This window comes from Microtus oregoni, unplaced genomic scaffold, assembly GCF_018167655.1.
Source record: "Microtus oregoni isolate MIOR12 unplaced genomic scaffold, Mior012 000063F_ref0000156, whole genome shotgun sequence".
Lineage (NCBI taxonomy): Eukaryota > Metazoa > Chordata > Mammalia > Rodentia > Cricetidae > Microtus > Microtus oregoni.
The window spans coordinates 3,789,000-3,811,475 of record NW_024543873.1 but is presented as its reverse complement, the minus strand read 5'-3'; the positions used below and the strand labels follow the sequence as shown (position 1 = coordinate 3,811,475).

Genomic DNA, 22,476 nt, shown 5'->3' with positions numbered 1-22,476 from the left:
TCAGGATAGGGGTGACCCTGCTTCAAGGGAATAAGACAAAGTGATGAAACAACGCTTTCACCATCATCCTGTGGCCGCCACACGTGCGTCTCACACGCACACACGTACCACAAAATGAAGAAAAATAAACAGAGACCTTGTTGAAATGAATACAATGGCTCTGGTTTCAATGGTTCCTGAAGTGTTTGGTAACAAGTCTCCTCCGTTATGGACGTTAAACACCTTCTAAGATCATATTTACACTATACATTAACAAACAATCCTCTTGTTACATATGCAACAGGGATAATAAATATGTTCTTCCCCTGAAACCCACTGTATTTCATTCAACTCTGAAGCTCAGAAGCAACCAAGAAAATGATCAGGGCTCCACGATAGACTACGAGCTCACAGGTGAAAGTGGTAATGCTTGTGTGCTTTAAAAATAAAGGTTTTCACTGGGCGGTGGTGGTGCACGCCTTTGATCCCAGCTCTCAGGAGGCAGAGGCAGGCAGATCTCTGTGAGTTCGAGGCCAGCCTGGTCTACAAAGTGAGTTCCAGGACAGTCAGAGCTTGAACACAAAGAAACCATCTCACCAAAAAAACAAAAAAAAAAACAGGTTTTCGCTGGGCGGTGGTGGCATGCACCTTTAATCCAAGCACTTGGGAGGCAGAGGCAGGTGGATCTCTGTGAGTTCGAGACCAGCCTGGTCTACAGAGTGAGCTCCAAGACAGCCAGGGCTACACAGAGAAACCCTGTCTCAAAAAACCAAAAAATAAAAAATAAATAAATGCTTTATTTTTTTTTCAAAACAAACACATAAACATCCAAAAAATAAAATAAAAGAGGCCCGATGTGGTGGCACACACCTTTTAATGACCATGCTTGGGATCAGGGCAGGTGAACTCAGAGTTTGAGGTCAGCCAAGTACATATGAATTCCAGGCCAGTCTTGCTATATAGTGAGACCCTGTCTCAAAACCAAAATAAAAGAAGCATAATGAATCCCTTCCCCGAAGCTCAACTTAGATAAGGTTGTTTGCTCTATCATGCTTACCCTACTTCCTGAGTCCTTCATAACCCCAGGACCATCTTAAAGACTCGATCATAAGAAGCAAAACATTTCTGTTTTCATTTAGACAAATTATCTTCAAAATAATATCAATATTTTAAATAGGGTACAGATCAGAACTATTCAAGTTTGTATTGAAATCTGGGTACGCCCTAATTGTCACCGCGAAGCCAAGACCTGTCCTTCTGAATACAAACTGGTATATCCAACTTATTACTAGGCAGGCAGGGTTCTGCATCAGTTGGAGAGCTTGGACCTTCATCCTTTGTCATTTCCCTGTGGTCAGCTCGTGGGAACAGGAGAGTTGGGAAAGAGCAGATAGCCCAAAACATTTGCTTGTAACCAGGAAATGCAAGTGCTCCCAAGGCTGCTCACGTGACTCTAAACTGCCTACAAGCTGGCATACTAAACACATGGTACCAGCTCCTTGGGACTTTGAATTTCGGAAGAAACCAGCAGCTAAGGGTGAATTTGTATGTACAATATTCATGTGAAATTTCTGAAAAAAAAAATGTAGCCGGGATTGCAGCTCTGTGGTAGACCACGCATTCTGCATATTTGAGGCCCTTTAATCTTAAGCACAGAAAAAGAAATAGAAAGGAGAAATGAAGTAAAACAAGATAAAATCCAAAACTAAAACCTCTAGAAATGGAGAGAAAGGCCAGTCTGAGCGGGGCCACAAAGCTACCCATTGTGTCCTGGCTAGTGTGCCCCTTATCACTTGGGCTGCATTTGTTTGCACCCTAATCTCTGGGACCAGCCCCAGACCTTGCTCTCTGGTCTAGGGGCCAGGGTCCTCCTGTCCTCCTGGAGGCGACCCGCACAGCAGATGACCACTAATAAAGGCTTACAGAGGAAAGTAACCAAATGACAGGAAGACTCCATCCCTAGTCTGCTGAGCCAGAGCTGGACTCTGACAGTCATTACAGGGCTGGTCTAAAGGACATCATTCTGAGCCTCTCATCACCATCAGCTGAAAGGACACTGCCTTTTCACAAGGCCTTGAAGGATTTGGTGGTGATGCCCTGCTTCCTCTGCAGAGCACAATGGAAAAGGGACCCAAGAGTTGACCTTTTATTTTCTAGTGCCCATGCAAGTCCAACAAGTGTCTATAAAGAGATCTACATTGTATCGCGGGGGGGGGGGGGAATGTTCCTTCTAGGTCTTGATAACAAGTCCGTAACCTCTGCACTGCTCTGATAAGCCTACCACAACTGGCCTAGGGCCTCACTGCTATGTACACGGTATGAGGTGGCAGGAGCTTATGACGACGGAAAAGCACAACTCCTCAAAAAGAGGAGACTCATGGCTCTGAAATATTCACGGCACGTGTTCTGCTCTGATCCTTGTTCGCCCATGCGCTACAAGGGTGTGAGGTCTCACGCTAAAGTCTCTCTTTCACTATTTGAAATCTCAGTGCCTGCCAGTGAACAGGTAATTCAAGAGTGATGGAATCCTCAGTCTGGATAACCCTTTCTAGGAAAAAAAAAAAAGTTAAGATGTGTATATGGTCTCATACCCACCACAAGCGTTCTCCTGGGCACCCCATTTGCAAAGAATGCCCATTTATGCCGCCATTCAACAAACACTAAGTGCCAGGCAATGTATTAAAGACAATGCGCACTAGGCAGTGAACAAAGAGGCCAAGTTCCCTACCCCAAGGCTGGACGGTGAGGGTGCTGAGAAGAGAGTAGAGAAGGAGCGTGACAAAATGTGTGCTTGTGCCGTGTGGGAGGAGAGGGGGTGTTTGCCTATTTTATATACAAATCAAGAAAAGCTTCTCCAGTGAAGCAATACGAGATCAAAGCCCTGAAACTTGTGAGGGGGTGAGCTATATTCTGGCTACAGGCTATTCTAGGAACCGAGAATAAGAAGTACAAAGTCTGGGGTTGGAAGCCTATGGTACATTACTTACCTAGCATGTGGCCGGGGGGGGGGGCGGGGGGGCTAGGATGAGACATGCAAAGGTCCAACTATGCCTGAATGCTTGAGGAAGAGAAGACAGTGGGACCAGAGTGGACAGCCAAGGGCATCACAGAAGAAAGGGAGACTTGGAAGTGGAAATGGAAAAGGTCGGATGGGCAGATCATGAAGCTGTGATGTTTCCTATGGGTGGCATGGGGAACCATGAGAGTCTTTATTTTGACTTGACTTGATTTGTGTATGCACTTAACGGTGGCGTGCATGCCATGGTGTACAAGGGAAGTCAGGGGACTATATTCAAGAACTGGTACTCTCCTTCCACCATGTCGTCCCAGGGATGGGACTCAAGGCATCAGGCTTAGTAAAAAAAAAAAAGATAGATAGATAGATAGATAGATGATAGATAGATAGATAGATAGATAGATAAGAGTGCTTTTATCTGCAAGCCACTGTGTCCCACTTGAGCCTTTGAGCAGAAGTAATGTGACTTGGATTACGTGTGATAAACAGGATGGTATTGGCTGCTGTGATGAAGGCTAGGACACTGGGGATAAGCCACTAATGAATCCAAGCAAAAGGTGATAGACACCAGGATCAGCATGGCATTTTTTGAGATCACAATATGGCAGGTTTTCTAGATGACATCCAGAAAACAGGGCCCAATGGTAAACACCATTGAAGTTCTGTTTAAAATTAACTCGTTTCAATCCCTCCCTCTCCCCCAATGCAAACAAAAAAAAAAAAGAGAAGTCTTTCCATGAGCCCACTGACTTCCCTGGAGAAGGGGCAGCTGTGAGTTTACCTATTTGTAAACACACTGGTGAGAAGTGGTCAAGCTTTGCTTTTCTGAAAGTCTTAGCACAGGGAAATATTCTATAATGAAAGCAATTTGACCATAGGAAGATAGTAGTCCCACTATAAATTGTAAAGAATGTAATGACTGCCTATTCCGGCACACACCAAAAAATTAATAAATTAATTAAAAAAAAGATTTCTGTGAAATGACTGCCAAGCAAAAAGACATTCCTGCTCAGAGTGAACCACTGCAAGTGGTAGCTAGCAAGCGAGTGCATGCTTCACGCTGCTGAGTGCATGCTTCACGCTGCTGTCTACGAGGACAGGGAGTTTCCTTTCTACCTCTGTGCTGAAAACCAGACTCAGCACTCAATGGAGACAAATGTGTGAGAGAATAGAAACAATAAGTACAGGAGGAAAAAAAACTATGGTGGGGTTTCATGCCTGCTGGGATGCTGACATCAAGGGCTTGGGGGAATGAAGGGAAGCTCTATAGTGCAAAAGCAACCACTTCCAGCCACTCCTGGAGACACAAGCTGGGCGGTTGAGAACGAAAGAAAGCAGGCTTGCAGGAAAGACAGAAGGGGTCATGCGTAGGGCTGGGATTAAAAAGAATGGCTGGGATGAAGGAGAGATGACGGCTGGGGAAGGAGAGAAATGAGCATCTGGTGGGCAGGAGTAAAGACGGGAGCTTCAAAAAGCACATCTGCAAGCCCAGTGAGTTGCTGCTCGCTCTGGAACCGACAACCTGAGAGATTCCCAGGATTAAAGCAAACCACTTGCAATGTTGCGCTGTCTTACCACAGAACAAACCAGAGAACAGGACCACATTTGAGACGGGGAGCAACAGAAAAGACACTTGGCTTTGCCCTGCTTCTTTTAGATGCCAAGGTCTAGGTGGCTGATCACAAAGTAGATGGGGGCCTTATACACAGCAAAAAACGAATTTCGCGCCACCAGAAGGCTAAGAAGTCCAAGGTGAAGGTGCTGGCATGTTCGGTGTCTGGTGAGGACCTACTTCCTAGTCCACACGCGGCAGGTTTCTCACTATTAATTCCGTGTAACACATGCCAAAGGGATCTCTCTGAGGCCTCTTTTAAAAAGGACACTAACCCCATTGAAAAACCCCACCTCCTGATACCATGAGCATGCGGAGTGTTAGGATAGCAGCATATGAAGTTGGGGGAAGAGAAAAACACCCAGACAAATGGGACAGGTTGACTAGAAATGTCAGTTCCTAGAATGAGGGCTGAGCTGAGCCATAGGCCTCGTAATTACGCACATGGCCTTTGGGTATCACCCTCAGATACCAAAACATCTATTCCTAAAATAAATATAAAATTTTAACAATTCCTAAACCACAAAACATGTCAAGGACCTACGACTGAGCCACCAGGTATAAAAAAATTTGAGTCTATGGGTCTGGTCTCTCAGCTCAGGCCTAACAGGGCAAAGGGGGCTTTCTGTTTTAAAGGGTTAAGAAAGTAGTATCCTTAACTTGCAACATTTCTTATCATTATACATTTACCTAAGTTTGGTAAATGTTTAAAAGAGAAACCAATATTCAAATATTTTATCCCTAACTGGGAGCCAGTTTTCTTGCCTCTCGTGACTTTAGGTCAGAATGTGAGTTTTCCAAACTGGGCACAGCAGGCATTTCATCTAGCGTGGATGTCCTAGAGGGCTTAGAAGAGAACTCAAAGAGGAACAAAATAAGCCAAACGCTCTCAAGTGAATAAGCCACTAAATTAATAATATACAGTCTTTAACTTATTTTAGGGGTGGGGTGCTGGAGATGAAACCCAGGGCCTTGCCTATGCTGGCCAAGCAGTCTGCCGCTGAGCTGTGTCCCCTGCTCTTTAACCTATTTCCTTTCTAACAGACAAACACAAAATGAGCCAGGCAAGGTGGTGTGCACACCTGGAATTGCAGCACTGGGGGTGAGAGGGGAGGCTGGGACAGGAGGGTGGCAAGTTCAGGCCATCCTGAACTACAACAGAGACACCTGCTTGAGAGGGAAAGGAGGGGGGAGGTGGGAGAGAAAAAGTAGAGAATGAGGGAGGAAGACAAAGAAGCACTGTTGGGACACTGGGTATTCTTAGTATTTTGTTTTGAGACAGGGTTTCTGTTTCCTTGGCTGTCCTAGAACTTGTTCTGTAGACCAGGCTGGCCTCAAAAGGTGTGCGACCACCACTGCCCGGCTGACGCTGCGTATTCTAAACAGGCAAAAGTCTAAATCTGAACTCCCCCTCCCAGGCCACTGCCTTGAGAGTGGTCCTTCACTTTCCCAGTATTTCCAGAGGAACTCTCTCAAATGTACTTTCTGAACTTTCATCTCAGAACGTAACAAGACACAATAGTGCATGTCTTGACATCCACTAGCTCCCTCAAGGGTAAGAAGGGAGTTGGTGGGGGGGCTGGAAAGATGGCTTAGCAGTTAAGCTGAGCCATTCAGAGGGTACACTACTCTTGCAGGACAGGAGCTTGCTTCCCAACATCCAGGTCGGGTGGCTCCTAGCTACCTGTGACTCCAGTTCCAGGAGGGAACTGGCACTTCTGGCCTCTGCAAGCACCTACCCAATGTTCACAGACTCACACAGACACATAATTTCAAATAATAAAAGTAAACCTTCAAAACAAAGGTGCCTCCAGTCTAGGCGTTCGCCCCATCCTAAACAGCATCAAAAGGCCCAGAGCAGTTGTGTATACAGCATTCAGCTTTGGGCCGCTCACCCCATTTTATACTTCAGGCAGATGTCAAGTTTCAGGTTTCTCAGAAATCCCTTTCTGTGACACCCTCTACCTCCCAGCCAGCACACTTGCAACAACTCTTCAGCTACAGGCTAGGAAAGCAGATAACCCAGTCCCTTATCTTCTCCTTGGGAAACGCTATCTTCCTAATCTAATTCAGATGGAACCCAAAAAAAGCCTGATTCCCCTTTTCCACCTCCTGGAATCCCCAGAGCCTAGCATACTGCTCTTCTCAATGATTACTAATGGGAAAAGTTCTGAAGGCCTTTTCTCCAGGCAGAATACATAGGCTTTTTGACAGCTGTCGCCATCACTTAGCTTTTCCACCACTTCCCACATTCCCAGCTGTGTTCTGGATGGCTGTGCCGGGGAGAAGCCCAGGGATTTGCTGTACTTCTATTTCTTGATAAGCTACATGAACAGAATAAACACATGGCAAAGAAAACATTAAAGTTGGGAATAAAGAGATTTGGGCTTCTTTTATCAATAAAGAGAAAGGGGAGAAATATCACCAAGCACACTGACATTTAATCAATATATAACAAGAAGGCTGGATTCACCCTGATTCTCTCCAAAGTACTTTCAATGTCCCTACATCTCTACTTGCAAAGAGTCGATGGTTGTGGTTTTGCTTGTACCTTAAATTACAAATATCTGCCGGGCGGTGGTGGCACACGCCTTTAATCCCAGCACTCGGGAGGCAGAGGCAGGCGGATCTCTGTGAGTTCGAGACCAGCCTGGTCTACAAGAGCTAGTTCCAGGACAGGCTCCAAAACCACAGAGAAACCCTGTCTCGAAACGCCCCCCCCAAAAAAAAATTACAAATATCTTTCCCCAAGTTTAACAGGCATTCCCCTAACCCCAGATTTGTCCAAATTAAAGCAGCCATTCATAGCATTGCAATGAAATCTTTACCTGAGCCAATTTTATTGTGAATCTCAGAATCACAGAAATTCAGAGACGGAATGGACCTCAGACATCAATGGCAATGGTTTTCAACTGCAGATAACCATTTAGAAAATGTTAGTCTGACAGTGGCCCACGCCTTTAATCCCAGCACATGGGAAACAGGCAGACCTCTCTAAGTTCGAAGCCAACCTGGTCTACAGAGCAAGTTCCAGCGCAGCCAGGGCTACACAGAGAGACCCTGTCTCACCCCACTCCCTGCCAAAAAGCAAAAAGAAATAAAGAAAATGTGCATTTATATATACATACATATTCTCTCTCTCCCTCCCTCCCTCTCTTATCACCTAGGCCTCTTGACACAGACCTGAAATTCCAGCTGCTGCTGCTAGTTCAAGGCCTGCTTCAGCTGTGGAGAGTTCAAGACCAGCCAGGGCAAATAAGTGAGACTGCCTCAAAAGAAAACAATAAAAAGAAGGCCGAGGATATCAGTCAGGAGTAGAGCACTCAACCTAGCACATCGGAGAGAGACAGAGAAGGCATAACTGCACAAGCCAGCCATGGCCGGCTGCACTCCCGGAAAGATCTTGTTGAGTAGTACCCAGTCAGGCATCAGGATGCTTTAAAATTTCCCAAGGGATGCTGCTACAGTACAAAGAGAGCTGACAACCGCTAATCTAACTCTGCATTCAAATTTCACATTCTAATACCACTACACCCCACTCCTTTTCAAAGAAAAATCTCATCAAAAGTATCAGACAACAAATCTGTCACAGAATTACACCAGAACTTCTTGTTCTAAGAAAGCAGGTCCTCTTCATGTACTTTTTTTCTCCTAGGGCACTAGACTTGCTTTTTCTCCCTCAATTTTCCATCTTTAATAAGCCACCATCCCTATCTACCCCAAAGTAAACAGACTTTGTAAGTATTCTTGACCCCACTATCCCATTGCGTAGCTTTTGGGAGCCTAAATTATGTGCGTCTGTTTCCCTGTGTCCACATGCGTTTACTGACTGGTGGATTAACCGCCTGACTGGCTAATAGCGAGGATGGAACCCAGAGCCCCGTGCACGCTGAGCACATCTTCTGTCACTGAACTACACATCCACGCCTCACACGATTTCTTTCCTGGCAAGGAGCTCTGGGTGATAAATGAGACATGATATCCCTTTGAAGAAACCACACTGCCTTTCCTCTGGAAAGTGAGACTCCACCTTCCCTCTTCACCATCATGGTAACATGGAGGAATTTTTCAATTTACCTCACAAGATTTGCCTTCAATTACCTTCTGCCCCACTTAACTTCTAGTTTATACCTGCCTCACCATACCTGTGGGCTTCTGACCTAGACTATTTCTTTTTTTCTTTTTTCTTTTCTTTTCTTTTTTTTTTTTTTTGGTTTTTCGAGACAGGGTTTCTCTATGGCTTTGGAGCCTGTCCTGGAACTAGCTCTGTAGACCAGGCTGGTCTCGAACTCAAAGAGATCCGCCTGCCTCTGCCTCCCGAGTGTGCCACCATCGCCCGGCTCTGACCTAGACTATTTCATGAGAGATGTTTTTCTCTGAAGCAGCTTCTTTTCACTCTGCCAGTTAGTCATGCCAGGTGCAGGCGTGCGCACACACTGGCGTGCACACGCAATTGCACACACATGTGCTCGCTCTCTCTCTCTCTCTCTCTCTCTCTCAATCTCTCTTTCTCTCTCTCCCCCCAAGCAGCTGGTCTTTTTGATGTCTGGCACACATTTATCTCGGCTTCCAATAAGATGTTTTTACATAGTTTCCAGGCTTCCTGGAGGTTGTTGACTTTTTTTTTTAACTCTTCCATTCCATTTTTCCCCTAATTTCGAACATTTGTTAGAGTTCCTTTTTCAAAAGTCAAATACCTGGCTGATGGGTCTCTTTGATTTTTTTTTCCTCTCCCACCAGATTGCAAAATTAAATGCATCAGAACTTAAACATAATATTTCCAATTACCTCCAGGATGGAGTCACTGCATGAATTCTCTGCACTTTCATGTTCTCTCTAGCAAGCAACAGATGTTTAACCACGAGCAACTGGAAATGTTAGCTCTTACCTGTTCACATTTTTTTAATGTATTTATTATGGATACAATATTCTGTTTACATATATGCCTGCGGGCTAGAAGAGGACACCAGACCTCATTACAGATGGTTGTAAGCCACCATGTGGTTGCTGGGAATCGAACTCGGGTCCTTTGAAAGAGCAGGCAATGCTCTTAACTGCTGAGCCATCTCTCCAGCCCCAATCTGTTCACATCTTAATGTATCTGCTTTATTTGTAGAAAATATTCAGATACTTACGTCTGTATCATTTATTATACGTGATAAAGACAAAACTTAATGTGTTTCTGTTTAGTTTTTGGAAAAAAAAAAACTCCTCTACATTGAACAAGCTTGATACTCTGGACCTAACATTTTAATTTTAGTGTACTCTTCCAAGAGTGCAAAATCTTAACCACCTCCATTGTCTGTTCCTTAAAGTGTTATCTCAAGACATGAAGAAAAAGAGAATTCTGAATAGTTCCTAAAATTTCCTATGATTGGGACCTTGGTGAAATGGCTCACCGGATATAGGCGCCTGCCTGAGCATGTGAGTTCAGTTCTGGGCTCCCAATGGAGTCAGAAGAGGACCAATACTCCCAAGCTGTCCTGACATTCACAGGCGCACATGACAAGCACCCCAGCAGCGACTCCCCGCCACTGCCACATAAACACACAAACAAATGCGAGAAAGTAACCGCCTCGAAATAGGCGCTTGGTAGTTTAATAATAGCATTTACTACTTCAAAGCATAAAAATGCTCTCCCGTCTCCTTCCTTCAACAGATATGGAAATTTACTCAGTTTTTCCCACTTTTAAGTGTTTAGGTCCAAAATTCCTGGAAGCCCAGGAATTGTTATATACCACGGAGGTACAATGCCATTACATCACCGGTGCCATGGACCCATAGGCATGAGCCCCTCACTTGTTTTTTTTTTATTTTTTTAAATATTTATTTATTATGTATACAATATTCTGTGTGTATGCCTGCAGGCCAGAAGAGGGCACCAGACCCCATTACAGATGGTTGTGAGCCACCATGTGGTTGCTGAGAATTAAACTCAGGACCTTTGGAAGAGCAGGCAATGCTCTTAACCTCTGAGCCATCTCTCCAGCCCCCTCACTTGTTTTAACACTGTACCATACTCATTTCTGGTAGGCAGAGGATTCTAGATGGAGTTGAGGTACCTGCCTGTGAGCGGCTTCTGGCGGAGGAGAGAAGATACATGCGTGGCTGTTAGCAGTTTACCAGAGCACAAAGCAGTTCTGCGCAAAGTTCTGGTCCCGGCAGAGGCTTAGGAAGAAGAGTACACAGAACCCTGGACAGCTTGGCAGTGGCTTAATGAAAACAGGGTGATTTGAGATACCTGAAGCCACCAAAGCTCAATGCAGAGGGATGACTCCATTCAAAGCAGCTGGCAACAGTGAGATCAGAATGGGAAGAAGAGTGGCAGCTCGACCAGATAACCTTCGAAATAGCCTTCTAATAGATCTTCCCACCTTTATCTCCTGCCTCATCGACTAACATCAAAGTGGTGCTAATTATCTTTCTAAAACAACTTAAGCCATGCCGTTTTCCTCCTTAGGAACCCTCACTGCTCCCCATGGTCCAGAAAATAGCATTTATCCCTTCTATCATGCACTCTTTACTGTCTGTATCTGGGTTTGACATTTTGCCTGTTGATTTGGCTGGATCCTCTCTCTCTCTACCGCAGTGTGAGGGCAATGCTACCCGATCTCACATATCTCAAACCCCCAGGGGACTAGAGAATGTGCCTTCCTGTCTTATCACCTGCTCACAAAGTGCATACATTAATCTGGGTCAAAGATGACCTGGGTTCAAATCCCACTTCTGCCACTAGCTGTAGAACTCTGAAAATCTTTTCTTTTAAATTTTAATCATTTTATTTACTTATTTACTTTTCTGTGTTTTGCCCACTATGTGCACGCCTGATGCCTCAATGGCCAGAAGAGAGCATCAGATCCCCTGAGACTAGAGCTGCAGATGGTAGTAAGCCCCTATGTGGGTGCTTGAAATGGAACCCAGGCCATCTGCAGGAGCAACCAGTGCTCTTAACTGTTGAACTATCTATCTCTCCAGCACCGTGAACGTATTTCCTAAGCCCTTCCGATCTCAGTTTCTATGAGTAAATTAGAGGTGATAATTTTGGCTGCATGATAGTTGTGGCCTTTAAATGAGATAAAGTCCTTAGCACAAGGCTGAGCCAAGAAAAGTACACACTAGCCATTATAAGGCCAAAATGCATCTCTGTGAGGATATGTAGAAACAAACCTTGTGCTACCTAAAACAGTTAAACCGGGGAGCCAGAGAAAGACACTCTGAACTGACTCAGATTAACATTGAAGTTCAAAACACAGAAAACTCCCCTTTTCCTTCCTCAATCTAGTCTCCAGCTAATCCTGAAATTGCGTGCAACCTGATGCGAATCAAACCAAAAAGGAAAATAGTAATTACGCTGAATCCAATATTTTATATTTATACATTCGAGAAGAGATTCAACTGCATAAGCCAGAACTGCTACTAAGTTCTTTTTTGAGCACACCCTGAAGACAGTTGCTTTAATACTGCAGAGACAGGTCCTGGACCTCTCTAGGACCCTCTCAAATGAAACACAGAGAGCCAAATTGGTGATGCCAATAAATTAAGAAATCATAAAATCAGTAAGAAAATCCAACCCACACCAAGCATAGTGGCACGCACCTTTGACCCCAGCAGTTGGGAGGTAGAGCCAGGCAGATCTCTGTGCATCAGGGCAAACCTGGTCTATGTAGTGAGTTATAGGACAGCCAGGGCTACTTCGTGAGACCCTGTTTCAAAACAAAACAACAAAAAATCCAAGCCAGCAGCAAGAGGGAAACACAAACCTTGAAAACTTATCTTGTCTGATTTACAATAAAATCTCAGTAACTCCTTCTCTTCCCCACTCTGTCCCAACAAAGCATAAGTAATTCCTAGAATCCTTTGAGATACACATGCAAGCATTTTCAAGTGTAGATACATGCTCACAGGTGCTTTGCTCATGAAGATAAATGAACAGGAAACAAAGATTCCAAGATCACAGTGACCAGCACAAATTTCTCATTGGAATCATTCTATGTCACTGTGAAGAGGGACCTTTTACAAGTCCAATAGTATCTTCTGACCAAATGCCACACTCTTTAAGACAATTCCAGCAGGCTATTAGTAAAATGCTAGTTGCTGCATATCCTGATGAGAACAGTTAGAATTATAGATAGTCTATTGTTTTATACTAACAAACTATCATTACCTATTTAATACTCTAGTCCCAATCCTTTCTCCTTGTTCGTGGTTTCTCTCTATTTTAGTGCTGGGGGTTGAACCTAGGACCTGGAACATGCTAAGCACATGCTTTACCACTGAGATACCCCCAAGGCCACATTTCTCGTCTTTCACATGGTACTTATCGCACTTCTTAGTGCATTCGAAGTCTGTGTGAATGGCTTATCTCCCTACTACCAGACAAGTTGGTGTGTGTGTATGTGCGTGTGTAGGGGGTGAATTTCCTGTCCTTCTTGTCTCTGTAATACTAAGCACAGAATACTTCACATAGCAGGCACTCCGGAAAGATATGGCCAATAAAAGCTATTACAGATGATTTTTTTCTCATAGCCTCTGGACTGGCCCTTATATGAAAAGTACTGGTGTCAAGCACATGGGCAAGGCAGAACCTCACTTGAAAACCCTGGCAGTATGGTGTACTTTTATTCTCTAACACCCTTGAGAACACATCAAGATCAGATAGATCATCCTGAGTTCAATGCCCAGCAACCACATGGTGGCTCACAGCCATCTGTAATGAGGTCTGATGCCAACACTATATACATAATAAATAGATAGGTAAATCTTTAAAAAAAAATCAGATCAGGGGCTGGAGAGATGGCTCAGAGGTTAAGAGCACTCAGAGGTCCTGAGTTCAATTCCCAGCAACCACATGGTGGCTCACAACCATGTATGATGAAAAAAATCAGATCATCCCAACTATGATCTGTAACTGAGAGTCCTTCAGGATGTGGCTTCTTCTCAAAGCCTATTCAGAACTCTAGAAGGCTAAGTTCAAGGCTATCAAGAATCTCAGTGGTAGAGCACTTGCCTAGAATATCCAAAGCCCTAGATACAATCCTCACCCTTCTTTCCAAATAAAATAAAATTTTAAACTTGGATTAGCTCAGGGCTCAATGAACTGGTCACCTAGACACTGCAACACTTTGCCTAGAAAACCATCTCTGGCTTTGAAGAAAATAGTTAACTTCTCCCAAGTAAGGCACTTGGCATCTAATTCATTTGGACCTAGGCTGAACCCAAGTCTTTACATTGACTTCTCCACAACTGCCTCCCCAAATGGCCAAAATTCTCTGGGGATAGTCCACATAAGATGAGGCTAATGTGTGCAACTGGAGAGGCCAGGGTAATGATATAGACTACCCCATTTCTGTATCACCCGTCTAAAGGTATTTGCTTGGGTCTGTCTGTGTTGTGACAGTGTCCTAGACTCAAATGAATGCCTCTAACACTCCACATTTTTGAGCCATTCAGTCATGCATTTTTGTTATTGTTGAAAGTGGTACGAAACTGCACTGCTTGAGCTAAAGTCCTTGGTGGTCTTCCAAGGATTCCAGCTAAAAAGGCACTTCCTTTGTTCCTCAGGAGAATGCAGTCCAGTAGGTCATTCAAAAAGGGAAATAAAAGCAGCAGCCCTGGGAGGGAGATGAAGGACGAGACAAAAAGAATAAAATGTTTTGGGTGTGAGCACATTAGCTTCCGTTTCCTGCCGCAGGTCACTAGTAACTCCTTTATCTATTTTTTTTGGAGGGGGAGGGTGGGATCCAAATAAGACATTTATGCAAAAAATGTTCCTCAGGTGTTTTCCAGGGCTGACTACGATCCACGGGAACACTTAAGTGTCCCTGAACACCTTCCCAGCTTCCTTTCCCATTAGATGCTGGCTGGGGAAGTTGCCCTGACATCTCCTGAGACTGCATACCCCCAAACCTGAAGAAACTGGGGGGGGGGAGCGATTGGGTAACCCACACCCGAAAAGCCTCCAGTCCATCTCAAAGGCACATACTGTCTGCACGACCAGATGGAGACTTGTCCCTTTCCCAGTAAGGGCATGGCTGCATGCCTCCCTTCAGAACGTGGGAATGACAAGTGTAATCTTCACGGCAATCATCTCTGAAGCACCCAGGCCCAAACTGTGCAAGACACAAAGAACCCAGGTCTGACCTGCAGAGCCCCCAAGCTTCGGCGACTGCTGGTTCAGTTCTCTGTTACTGGCAGGCCAGGAGGAAGAGGGGAAAGAAAGGGGGCTTTTCAGAGCGCTACAACCAATAAAATCATGAGGCTGGGAGGACATACTTGAGCTCCCAAAAAGACAGGCGGCTGAAGGGCAAACAACCTTTCATCATAGCGTGTGAGTTACTTGACAACTGCAAAGGTGCAGGGGCCGCCTGGGCTACTTCCAACAATTTCCTCAGTTCTATTTCCAGACGGAGGCCGGTTACACTCTCAAAGTGCCCAGCAACTTCCCTCAATTACTTTTGTAATTTATATGTAATTGATGACTGCACTTAATCTCCAAGGTTATTAATAGCCCTTCCAAAAGATGAGCGCCCCCCCCCCCAAGTCTTCCTAAGCCTTTGGAAGTGCCTGGTTAAAATTACAGTATTTCCTTTGCTGGATGCTGGCCCCCTGCCTGCCCCACCCGGGCAACCAGTACAGCGAGGCAAAGGCGCACTCTGCACACTTCCATGAAAGGTTCGGAATGGAGGTTTGGCCTTCGGGGCTCGAATCTCTAACTCCTCCGTTAGGTTAAGCTGGCCAAGAGCCAGTAAGGTTCGTGGCTCTTTCTGAGCCCCAAGGGTGAACAAGCTACCTGTGCTGCTTTGGGCGCCAACCCGCAGGGCTGAGCGCAACAGTTGGCAGCTGCGAAAATCAAGTACAACAGGGAAGGAGGACTCGCCAAGGCACTGCCACCGGCGGGCCTGGAGACCTCCCGACCAGGAGAAGAGGGAGTGAGTACCTGGGGTGCTGCCTCCCCAGAGTTCCAGGAGGGCTTCCCCAAATACCCCACGTCGTCCCGTCCCCCCTCCCCCACCTTGTGCTGAAATCCGGTGAACTTTTTCAGAGGCAAAGCCATCTTCATTTGCATAACCACCTCCAAACTGAGATTCAGGTTTCCTGTAATCAGTCCTTTCAAAGGTCTGTAATTGAAAGTGCAATTAACCCTTAAAATGAGGTGAGAAAAGAGAAATGGGAGGGAAATACCCTTCTTATCCAACACCTTCCGGAAAGCTGGAGACTTCCCAAAAGTTAGGATTTGGAAAAGTGGGGAGTAAAGGAGGGCGTTCGCTTTTTAAAGGTGACTTCTAAAGCCCTTGCAGGTCCTAAAACGAATCCGCGTCAGCGGTGGAAGAGAGGCGGAGAGAGGGGTTTTAGGAGAACGTCAATGAACTACTCATTCAAGTCGCACGTTTTTTGCGCCCCAAGGAATCTGCAAACTCCGAGAGGTTCCCCCACCCCGCCCCCACTCGGCCTCGTCATCACCCACACAACAAAGCGGGGAACCCAGTAAGAAATTCAACCCGGAAAAGGCAAGAGAGCCCATGCCACGCACTCTAAGGGCCATAGTCCTTAGTGTCTTCCTGGGACCGAAAAGACTTGGGGGGGGGGGGGCGCCGCCGCCAAACACCGGAGTAGCACTACACAAACCGGCGGCGCCCCTCCACTCGCGGTGCCCGCTCCGCGCCGGAGCTGGCTCCCGCCTGCCCGTTTCACCCTCTAGGCTACCTGGTGTGGCGTGGGGGGCCGCCCCTTTCCCGGGGTGCCCACCGCTCGAAAATGGGGGAGGATTCCCACCTACCGTTGATCTCATAGAGGGGGGCATCGTTCTTGTTGAAGCCTTTGGACACGTAAAGACGTCGCACTTCCGAGCAACTTTTCGACTTGAGCTCCGCAGCCAGCAGCGAGACAGTGAGCGCGGCCAGGGTGCAGAGAAGCGCGAGCAAGCCAAACCGTGCCATGGTGCGGACCCGGGCAGATGCGCTCCCACCTTTGGGGAACAGAATAAGACGGGATGGGAAGCGGGGCTGCGGAGCGGGCGGAGAAGCACGGAGTCAAGGACTCACGAGTTGAGCGAGGACCGAGGAGTTGCAGTTGGTAGCAAAGGAGGAGGAGGGCAAAAGGAGGAGACGCGGGCGAAAAGTGGAGCTGGGCCTCGCGTCAGGCAACGGTCCCCGGTGCCAGGCGCCTGGCCGGGGTGGAGTACAAGGAAAAAGGCGTGGAATGGTCGCAGGACCCACGGGAAATAGGGAGAGGATCGGTGACCTCCGAAGGCTAGAGATCCCGGGCCAGTTGGCTAGGGGCGAGGGGTTCAGGAAAGGAAGGTGGCAGGCGTCGCAGGAGAGCAGAGTGTGGGCGGCGTCGGCGGGTGATCGCTGGCGCCGGGCTCCGGCTACCCGGCGCTGCTCCGCTCACCCAGCTGGGCTCAGCTCACTGCCCTCAGCCTCACGGTTGTGCCCTTCTCAGCTCTGCGGCTGATTGACTGGCCCGGCTCACGCAGTGAGGCTCCACAAACTTGGCCCAGCGGGGCGGCCCTAGGGAGGGAGGGGGCGGGTACAAGGTGGGGGGGGGAGCCTGAGACAGGTGGGAGCACGCAGGGCCGGGCCGGGAGAAAACCTGGAAGCTGGGTTGGATCCGGAGCGGGCCAAATCCACTTCCTAGGGGGCCCGCACGGGGCGCCTGGCACTCCCTCTCGCGACACGCCCTGCTGGACTCCTCCCTCCTGCTCTCCTCCTCAAGAGGCAGGGAGCCTCCCCCCATCCCCCCACCCCTGCTCGGAGAGGAAAGGCCAGTTTCTTCCCGTTTTAGAGCCCAAGTCCCGGGGATCCTGGTGGCCTGGGTCTTGGATCCTTCAGCCCCTGACTGAGCCACAAGCCTTTCCCCACAGCCACCTGACAGGCTGTCCCCGCGGGCCAAAGCAGCACACTTCAGCCCCAATACCTGCGTCACTGCTGCCACCCGGCATCCAGGATCTCTCCTAACCAGTGCCTGGGCAAGGAAGGCACCCACTCACGTTACTGGCATTGTTTTGCTCCAAACAGCAGAGGGACTTGAAACTCGGAACTGGCCTGAGAGGCTCACCTACCCTTCCTGGACCAGCCTCCCATCACACAGTGTTCACGCACAGAGCACAGGCTTGTACCTAACTGGCAGTCATTTTCTCAGCCCCACAGAATGTTCTCTTTCCACTCGTGCCCTAGGTTTTGCAATAAATATAAACAAACTCTGAAACTGGCCAGAAAAAAAATATATGAACCTTGAGTAGATGTTCTCCCAAGTTTGCTTGGGAGAACTTTTGCTCCCACGCCGTCCTATGGACGTGTTAGAACTGAGGCTCCACAGAGAGAAAGAAAATGCATTAATTAGCACTCACCTAAGGGCAATGGGTCGAAAACCCGGACTCTTGAATGGGGGTCCATGGTGGTCACAGGGAATGATAGCCCAGGATCTCCATCCACTCCTTCCCAGTCTCCATTTAGCCACAAGAAAACTGGGCATGGGTGAGTCTTCCCACCTTCCAAGCTTTGTCAGATTCCATTAATGAGTGTTTTTGAAGCTCCCAGGGCTCCTTTAATGAAGGGAACTGTGCAGATTGTGAACTTGTCATTACTGTTGTTATTGTTACAATCTGCTTTAAGAGGTTAGGGTGAGAAGTGCCTCAGACACCTCGGGAGTGTGCTGGGAACTGGGCAGATGAAAAGGGCTGGAGCTTATTATTTGGCTAGACTCTCAATTCCCATAAAATTACATAGGGTGAAGATATGAACCATCATTACAATTATCGACCTCAGAGGGTTTGTTGAGACTTCCTGCCCGGCTCTTTGTAAACCTCGTTGACATGGTTGTCCACTAGGAGCCATAGGAACTAGGGAAGCTGTTTTGAATGCCCACTGCAGACTCCAGTCTCCATTCATTATACTAACTCTCATGGACCAGCAGCATGAACAGACACACACACTGGGACCTGTCTCTAACTGAGACTTCCAATTTCTTGTTGTTTGTGTGCTTGTTTGTGACAGGGTTTCTCTGTGTGGCCCTGGCTGTCCTATAACTCACTCTGTAGAGCAGGCTAGCCTCTAACTCACAGAGATCCGCCTGTCTCTGCCTCCCAAGTGCTGGAATTAGATGTCTACACCACCACACCCAGTTGGGACCTTCAATTTCCGAGGTCTGGAAATGCATTTAAGTTATGCAAACTCAGCTCCACTAAATTTCCCGTGATTTTCAAGGAACTTTCTGACAGTCCAGGTAATCCTTAAACTGATAACCATGAGATCCTCAAGGCCCTGCTAGCGCTTGGCTTTCATTGATGTGTACTTAAAGGTATTCTTCGCCAAGTGAAATATGATTTGAGACGCAGCCAACATTAATAGTAAAATGAAACTCCGAGCCGGGTATATGGTGCACACCTATAATCCCAAAAGGTGTAGGCTGGAAGATCAAGAATTCAAGAAGCGCCTCGGGGACACAAGGAGTTTGCGGTTAACCTGGGCTACACAAGACCATCTTTCAAACTAAAATGAATCAGTGGCAATAAGAGAAAAGGGGGTTCTCCTAAACTATAAAGGGGGCAGTTGGAACGCTGCCTCTCAGAAGAAGAGAAATTCTTTTTTTCTTTTTTTGCCCCCCTCAAGCGACTAATGCTCTTCCTCTTAGCATGTTATTAGCCAAAACTTGAGCCTTTTCTACCAGAAACAGTAACCTCTGGCTACAGGCAGATCTGGACAAGTCTGAACTTTACCAGAGAAGGCAGGAACCCCAAGCCTTGCTCTGGGGCGGCTCCCACTTCAAAGTCTCCTTTCATTTAAATACAAACAGGGTGAACAACTGGCAATCTATGGGACAAATATCACCCAGAAGGAAACTTTTCAGATGGCCCTAGTTCCTTATCCTCTCCCCCTCCCCCACCCCAGCTCTCCTACAGGCTGGAGACGCACCCCTGCCGGGTTGGGGGAGGGGGTGGTAGTGGAGGGTGCTGGGGGAGGGGAGTATGTGAGTCCCTGCTACTTCGATTTGCTTTGATTTTCACCTTCTGAAAAAGACTATGGGAAAGATCACATCGAATTTACGATTTTAACCATTTGAATATATACAGTTGAGGGCTGGGGAACTAGCTTAGTTTGGGAAAGTGCTTTGCCATGCAAGTATGAAAAAACTGACTTCAATATTCAGAACCAGTGTAAAAAAGCCCAGTATAGAGGCACACATTTGAACTCCCAGTGCTAGGGAGGGTGCAACAGGATTGCCAATCAGCTAAGCCAAATCAGTGTTCTCTGAGCTCTTAGGTCCCAACTAGGGATCCCGTCTCACAAAGCAGGATGCCTGGCTCCTGAGGACCAGCACCCAAGGGGGACCCCTGATCTCCATATGCTTCTGCACACATACAAACACAGCTGCACATTTACACACAAATAAGATACATGACACACAGTTCGGTCACATTGTGCCATAACTACTTCCAGAACATAGTCATCATCCCGAAAGCAAGCCACACTTTGAGTACTCCATTTGCCCAGCAAACCGGCTGCCTTCCTGTTTCTAGGGGACGTTTCGTATGAAGAGAATTATACAATGTGGGGATGTTTTTGTCTGGCTACCTTCACTCAGCATCAAGTCTCTCGGGGTCCACCTATGGACTAACACATTTCAGTATTCCCCTTCCTTCAGGACATATACTATTCCGCCACACAGACATACCGCAATGGGAGCCTGAAGCGCCTTTCGCTTTGCAAGATGCCGCCTCTTTTACCCTCATAGCTGAAAATGTAGGTGTCTTAGGGGCTTAGGATGCAGCTCAGTGATAGAAGGTATGCTTAATAGATCCAAGGCTCTGGTTCAACTCCTTGCATCCCTTCAAATAAGGACATTTTGAATTTTGGGGTCATTGTTTAAATTCGGTCTTTAACAATGTCATACACACACACACACACACACACACACACACACTTTACTTTGAACATATTTCCCCAAGTCCCTTCTTATTTGAATTCCCCTTCATCTGAACCTTTTCTTCTCAGTAAGTTCCTCTTCTACTTTCATGTCTCTGTGGTATGATGTGTGTGTATGGTGTGTGTGTATGTGTGTGTGTGCGCATGTGTGTGCACATGCGCGTGCATGTGTGTGTTCCCCCCTCATTTAATTGGGGGTGCCTGCATAGGTGGAAGATTATGGGTGTAGCGTTTGATATTCCTAGGAGACAGTCCCACAGCCAAGTCTTTGTGGATCTCTTTTTAAAAGAGGCAAGGAAACCAAGTCGTAGACAAATTATGTAGCTGATAGCCATAGAGCTCTTTCAGTAGCTGAACCGAGACTGAAAACTAAGACCTCTGTCATAATCCCATGCTATTTTTGGTCACAAAATACAGTGCTCTGGATTTCATTTAGGGTCAGTGGTAAATGTGGAATTTCCCCCAGATCGTGTAGCACTATCCTTGCTTCAGATTAATAACTGATCCTGGAACTCATACAATGTGCGGGATACTGCTTGATTCTAAGAGGAGGCAAGATGTCTTAGCCAGGGCTGACATAGACAGAATGCACTTACAGCATACCTGGCTTTCCCAGGTGAGGGATTTCTCATCTCATGCATAGGGAATGAAGAACACATTGTGCTATCCTCCAAGCAAAGAGAATAAGTTGAATCAGGTTCTTTTGATCAACTGGTTAGCTCCCCATGCCATCAAATACAAAGATGGGGTGAGAAGAAAGAGGGCTCCTTCCCTAGTTATGCTAAGTTGTTTATGTGCGCCAACAAGAATATATCCTTCTCTCTCATGTCAGGAAGTCACCTCACCCTTAGGGGATTTGCCCTGTGAATACAGTGCTGTTCTTCTCCATTCCATGGGTAGCTCTTTCAGATTCAGCCACAGGTTTCTGGAAAGCCTGCCTGGGGATCTCCAAGCGAAAGCAGCAGATGCTCCTGTCTCTACACCTTGAAAGCAATTAACAGCCTACCTTGACCCTCTGCAATGTCTGAGAACTCTTCGCCGCAGCACTTCCAGGAGCTACTCCAAGAACTAGGCATTTTCTCAGGGAAAGAAAAGACCCCATTTGAAATCTTCTGGTTTCTCAAAGTGAGCAACTAGTTTAGAACTGTTAAAAGATTGTTTGAGAAGGACTGGGGATGTAGCTCAGTCAGTAGAGTGAAGCCCTGGGTTCGGTATTTAGCACCCCATAAACTTGGATTGGTGGGACATGTCTGTAATCCCAGAACTTGAGAAGTGAAAGTCAGGAGAATCAGAAGTTCAAGATTATCATTGAATGATTTCCAGACCAGTCTGCACTGCATGAGACTCTGATGATAGATAGATAGATAGATAGATAGATAGATAGATAGATAGATAGAGATAGGTGGGTGGGTGGGTGGGTGGATAGATAGATGGATGGATGGATGGATAGATAGATAGATAGATAGATGGATAGATGGATGGATAGATAATAGATAGATGTTTTTGGACAAATTCAGCATATCTTCAGACCAAATTTCACCCAGTAGCTCTCTCTGTCCCTTGGTTCTTCGCCTTTCTGAGCAAGCAAGCAAGCTATACTGTGTGACTACTTATTTTATACGAAGGTTGATTCTAGGACTTGGGATGTAGCTTAGTGATAGAGAATTTACCTAGAGGGCTGGAGGGATGGCTCAGCCGTTAAAGGTTAGGCTCACAACCAAAAATATAAGAGACTAGAATATGAGAGACTGTGCCTTCATCCTAAACACTATGGAATTTTTGTTTGAAAAAAAATAATTGATCTAGGAGTTGGGATGTAAGCTTAGTTAGTAAAGTGCTTGCCTGGTATGCACAGCACAAAGTTCTGAGTTCAAATCCCTGGCAGAACACACACACGGGGGGGGGGGCAGGGGAGGTCATAGGGTATGCCCATAAACCCAGAAGAA

The 22,476-nt window shown here is 46.6% G+C and overlaps 1 protein-coding gene across 1 annotated transcript in view; it reads right to left on the bottom strand.

Moving 5' to 3' along the window:
- The window catches only part of LOC121439863 (glypican-4-like), a 109,680-nt gene extending 92,911 nt beyond the window's left edge, over positions 1-16,769 (bottom strand). Inside the window, exon 1 of the mRNA XM_041640486.1 lies at positions 16,384-16,769. Coding sequence (XP_041496420.1) covers positions 16,384-16,543 — 160 coding nt within the window. The 5' untranslated portion in view covers positions 16,544-16,769. The remainder of the gene's footprint in view (positions 1-16,383) is intronic.
- Positions 16,770-22,476: the final 5,707 nt, after the last annotated feature.